Genomic DNA, 6,033 nt, shown 5'->3' on the forward strand with positions numbered 1-6,033 from the left:
GTAGTAACACTTGAAAGACATTCAGAACCCAATTTTACGTGCAGTAAGTTTTCTTTAAAAAATTTAAAGCTAGAATACTATTTTTGAGACAAGAACAGGACACAAAAGTACACACTGTACAGATACCTACATCAAACTGTTACTAAGAATACGTGGGACAATTCCACAATTTGGCTTTCTGTGCTTTAGATGGGACTCCTAAAAGGCTCTAAAGTGGGTCTCATATAGGAAAAACATGTACTAATAGTTAAAGGTATCACATAAATGAAAATCTCATGAATTTTCAGTGTAGAGATTACCACCAATTACCTTCTCATTGTTTCCTTTAGGCTTCAAATTAATTCAACGAACATTCAGGGAACACCTATTGATTTTGTTTTGAAGGCCATTGTGCTAGGATCTGGGGTTATAGTAATAAAGGCAAACTCCCTGCCATCAAGGCGCTCACAGTCTAGTTCTGAACACCACTAAAGAAACGATCACAGGAGAGTGACATTTCCAGCTGTATGGCAGCAGAAGGTATGTATTATATATATATTTTTTGCGTACCCTTCAATCAAGTAATAAAAAATCCTCCCGTTCGACCCTGTGTGAAGAGGCACTTGTGTGGTTCGGTTTGGCAGGACCACCGCCGTGTTGAAAGTTCCCCCAAACAGCTGTGCCCAGCAGGGCAGTTTCGTTGGGGTCTAGGGAAAAGATACGGTCAGACTGGTCACAATCAGGGCTGGAGACTTTTTGGAGTCAACTCTCCCAAAGGCAATGGGGTCTACTACTTTATTAGGAAAATGGAAAGAAAAAAAGGGAGGGAAACAACGTACCCAGGCGCCCCCACCACATTCTGATTGGGACCCACTTAAGCATCTGCAGAGAACAATAAAATGAAAAACACTTCTAGAGGTGAAACTCAAAGGTCAGCCTCTGGCTGTGCGGGACAATGGGGGTTCGGCCTTCCCTTCCCTTCCCTTCCCTTCTAAAGTGATGAAGGAGTTCCAATGTTCTACGAACACTGGAAACCCCAGCGGATCCCTCTAACTCCAGGGCAGCGAAACCACTGGCAGCGGACAGGGGGAAGATTGTCCGCGTGTGAATTGCTACCCTGGGATCCGGACCCAGAGCGGCAGCCGCGTCCCTCCGCCCTCCGCGCGACCCCGGGTCCGCGGCACGCTCCCAGCAGCGCGATCCTGCGCCCCCGCCCCCGCCAGGAGCCGCGGCGCGCACAGCCCGGCTGGAGCGCGCACCCGGCACTCAGGCTTTGCTGCGCTCGGAGCGCTCAGACCGCGGCCGCAGCAGCCGGCTAAGGAGGCGAAGTCCTGCACGCCGGCTGACATGCGCCTAGGCTAGCGGCCCCGGGCCCCACCACCGCACGGCTTTCTCCAGATTATTCCTCTCGCCGTCTCTCGGTGTCTCTCGCTGTCTCTCTCTGTCTCTTTCTCTCTCTGTCACACACACACACCACACACAAAACACACACACGCAACACGCACACGCACGCACGATCTCACTTCGATCTATATACTGGAGGATTAAAAAAAAAGAAAGAAAGAAAGAAAGAACATTTCCTTCGCGCCCCCTCCCTCTCTACTCTGAGAAGCAGAGGAGCCGCACGGCGAGGGGCCGCAGACCGTCTGGAAATGCGAATCCTAAAGTGCTTCCTCGCTTGCATTCAGCTCCTCTGTGTTTGCCGCCTGGGTGAGTGAGAAGAGCTCGGTGGGGTTTCAGCTCTGGGATCGGTGGGATGCAGGTGGGGGGATTTCAGCGTGTCCGCGACATGCCGCCGCCGCCATCTAGCCAGGGGCTCACATGGAGCGGGCGGCCGCGCGGTGCAGGCAGCTGCGTGGGATTTGCGCTCCCCCTCCCCGCCCCTCGCCCTCGCCCGTTCCATCCGCCCATCGGCATTCGTGCCTCGGACCCCAGGAGACAGAGCTGGGGCTACTCAGATCCCTGCCGCCACCGTTCTTCTCTCCTCTTTTGCAAAGTGTAGAAATAGCCTTTTAGATATACATACGAAGATAAATAAATGACCAGAAATACAACTGTGGTGCGGGGCTGCGTACTGTACTGTCTTTTTTGCTGTTCATTTTTATGCTACAGGTACGATGGGCTTAAATGAAAAGTACACGTGTCTGATGAGAATTGCAGACACACACACACATCTGAAAGGTAGTAACAGGAACAAGCACCAACCTGAGTTTTCAGGGTTTTTTATTAATTTCAATTTGGTCATATTCAAGTCTGGGCAATTACTTAAAAAAAAAAAGAAAAAGTTCAGTCAAAATCTCTAGGTTTTGCTAGTGCTGACAAAGTCAGAGGAGAGCTGCAGGTTGATGTACTTATTCATAGATTTCATTTTTCATCCACACCATCCAGGTTACATTTAAAACCGAAATTGCATTCTCAAATAGTCAGTTTAAGCATTTCCTTTACCTGCGATGCAGACTCAAGTTTTCCAGTGATTTTCGAGAAATGCAAGATTGGACTTTCGCATTTTATTAAATAAATGCTTTTTTTCCTTCATCTTTTTCCATCGCGATGGAATATAATTGGTTTACGCATTAACCTGAAAGTTACAAAGTGTTATGCTTCGCTTTGCACGTACACATATTTAATTCTTTTCAGAGGCTCCTAATTTTTAAATTTTAGATGGTTCATAATAGAGTAGATATTAAGTGTACATTTTCATCCAATAGATGGTGCTGCTCTTGGCACAGTAACCTTTACAGACAGAAATCATTTTTAAGTTCTAATAAATGAGAATTACATTGCAAATATGGTGATAATTGCCCATAGACCCCCACACACGGACATAATTTAAATTTCAAAGGCTTTATGAAAGTGCTCGGTGGTGGTGTGATGCACAGTTGACACATAAAACATGCAGAGGAATCTCTGGTCCCCGATGATTCTAAAACCTTATAGTCAGTTCTGGAGAGGAGAAGACATTTTTAAAAAGTACTGTGGTCATCAAACACCCACCTGTTGAATTCACATTTCTGTTATAGATCTATTTTAACAACGAAGCCACGTCCTCTTAGTACTTAAATTATTTAAGTAAATATCACAGTAGCAAGGAAATAAACCAGAGAGCATTGCTTTGTATGTCTTCAAAACCACATGCCCAGAGCATGTTGTGGATCCTTTTGAAAAAAAAAGTGAGATAAAATTCACACATTATACAATTCATCCTTTTAAAATGGTCCAGTGGTTTTTAGTATATTTGTGTAGTTGTGCAGCCATCACCACTATCTAATTCCAGAATGTTTTCATAACTCCAAAAAGAAACCCCATGTTCATTAGCAGCCATTCCCCATTCTCCATGACCCCAGCTCTTAGCAACCACTAATCTACTTTCTGTCTCTATGAATTTGCCTATCCTGGACATTTCATATAAATAGAATCACGCAACTTGTGGCCTTTTCTGTCTATCTTTGTTCACTTGGCATAATGTTTTCAGTTTCATCGATGTTACAGCATGTATCAATACTTCATTCCTTTTTGTGGCTGAATAATATTCCATTACGTCAATATACTAAATATACCACATTTGCAAAGGTTTTTCTCTGTAAAGCATTATTTGTAGCCTATTTTTGGTTGTATAGTTTTCAGTCTGTTGGATATTTTCTTTACGTCTTTGGTGATGTAAAATTTAAGTGTAAAGAATTTAACTTTTAAAGACTATCACAAGCTTATGTAATGCTACTGAATGTAAGCTTGCATTGGAACTCAAAATGAGTTTTGTTGAGACTGGAAGGTGATTACTTTTGTATTCCTCACCATTTTAACAAAGTTGGCCTTTTATGTAGTTGCCAACAGGCTGACCTGGAGGCATTGGCAACGTCAAGTAATATAAATATCTTGATTTTGGAGCAGCATGTTTTGAAAAAGTGAGGCAGTTTATCTTCAAATGAAAAAGTTAGGCTCCATTTCAATTATTTTTCACTCAGCACCTACTTCAGTGTTTGTGGATGCGTTTACCCCTCATCTTCAGTGTTCTTGGAGCCAATGAGGTAGCCTGACACATGTAGTAAGTGCTCAGTAAGGGTCTGTCAACTGACTGAGGCTTGCTGTACAGGAGGACAGCTCAATACAGTTTGAACATGAGGCTGCCTTTCTTACATTTATCCAGGAACAAGTTGTAGAGTTCACTAAAATAGTATTAGCAATTAAGAAGGTCTTAGTGATCAGATCAGATCATTTTGTATCTAAAATGTCTTGATGTTTTGAACTGGGCATAATAGACCAACTGCTTCTTTCAAATAACTTTCTAGACAAAAAACTTATCAGAATATATGAATCAAAACAAATTTTTCTTGACCCACTGAACAGGTATATCTTATGGGAAAAAACACAGTGGCTTTCCTGTAAGGAGGCTTAACTATGAGTCATAGAGGAGAGGTAGATATTTTAAGAGCTTTTAAGGAATAATTTCTTCCAGTTAATGAGAGAATTCAGGATCTTTGAATTAAGTGAATTATAGTGCTGCAAGGTACACTAAGTTCAAATGTTTAAATATTATTATTAAATATGTAATGAATCAGATTCTGAACTTTTTAGTCATGTCTTACTGCTTTAAGAGCCATAATAACAACAAATTATACCCAACTCCTCCGCCGCAAGAATTAACTTCTTAATTTATGCTGGTTATAGACTCCATGAAATTCGATATGTTGTGACTCTCAGTTTGGTGTATTTATCCTCTGAAAACAAATTGTAAACACATATAAAAAATATTCATGCCTTTTGCCCAAATAGTAACTAGTCTCTATTCAGAAAATTAATTCCTTTTGCTTGCAGAGTTGGAATTTTCTTTATTTCATTTCTCTCTCCTTTTTACATATACTGTGGTTGCTTCCAGTCAGGGAAGTTTGCCAGGAGAAATCATTTCATTGATGAATTCATTTCTACTCTCATGTCTGCACTGAGATTTAAGATCTTGCTTAAAATTTTATGTTGTGGGAATTTTGCTCCTGGCAAAAATTCAGGTTTTTCTGGAAGGATGAGCTGCGTTTTCTCATTACCTTTAACTCCGAAAAGATTTGAGTACTGTCTAATATGAGAGACTTTGCTTGACCACCCATTTGCTGACCGTTCAGACTGTTTCATGGAAATGGAACCCCCTCAGTCAGGACCAGAAGATCTCAAAGGAAGGCGTAATTAAGAAAATGGGTTTCATTTTCAGTTACCATCTACTCAAGTGTCTACTAGGTGCAGTTTCAGCACTGTGCATTTTATGTACATTTTCTCATTTCATTCTCCTCAAAACCCTTTGATATTGGTGTTTTCATCTTACACCTTTTACAAATGAGGGAACCCGGCGCAGAGAACTCAGATAACTTGCCTAACATCACACATCCTGATTCAGCCTGTGTAGTCTTTCCGACTCCAGAGCCTGAGGCATTTCCTCTTTTCATTCCCAGGATCAGTTTGCTGTTTGGCATTCACTAGCTTGCTTACAGGTGATGTGATGTCGCATTTCACAGTCCCATTTGCTTTCCTGAGGATCCCTTTCATGATTTTGCCCATGTACTCTTGTAGTACTTTTTTGTCCTTTTTTGAAAATTAAGGCATAATTTACATTTTTACCATCTTGAAAGTTTTCACAAATGCATATGGTCATGTAACATTCACTGTGCTCCAGATACAGAATCATTCCAGCCATGCTATTTTAACTACTCATTCACTAGATGTTCACTAATTGCCTGACATCTGCAAGGCACCATGCTAGGCACTAATAATTCAGCCATGCATCAACATACAGAGAGACTTAAAAACTCATGATGCTCACAACCCAGCTAATCTGATTCAATCCCACAATGAAAACTTTCTTTAAATCTTGTTTTAAATATACTTTTTCTATTCACAACTAGTTGAAAACAAGTCTTTTCCAAATATCTCTTAATGTGTTGAACATGGTAACTCTCAAATATTTTAAAATGCTTCCTGCTCCATTGAGAATTCCAATGGTAAAAGGCAGAGCCAATTTAAACAAGAGAGAGATATATGTGTATATACATATATAAATGTATATGTATGCAT

At 41.3% G+C, this 6,033-nt stretch overlaps 1 protein-coding gene across 1 annotated transcript in view; it reads left to right on the top strand.

Annotated features, from left to right (window-relative positions):
• The first annotated feature begins 1,768 nt into the window (after positions 1-1,768).
• Positions 1,769-6,033, top strand: part of LOC113224820 (receptor-type tyrosine-protein phosphatase zeta-like) — a 193,107-nt gene continuing 188,842 nt past the window's right edge. Inside the window, exon 1 of the mRNA XM_026454314.1 lies at positions 1,769-1,834. Within this exon, the coding sequence (XP_026310099.1) occupies positions 1,769-1,834 (66 nt within the window). The remainder of the gene's footprint in view (positions 1,835-6,033) is intronic.

The sequence above is a fragment of the Piliocolobus tephrosceles genome, unplaced genomic scaffold (genome assembly GCF_002776525.5).
Source record: "Piliocolobus tephrosceles isolate RC106 unplaced genomic scaffold, ASM277652v3 unscaffolded_40, whole genome shotgun sequence".
NCBI classification, from domain to species: Eukaryota; Metazoa; Chordata; class Mammalia; order Primates; family Cercopithecidae; genus Piliocolobus; species Piliocolobus tephrosceles.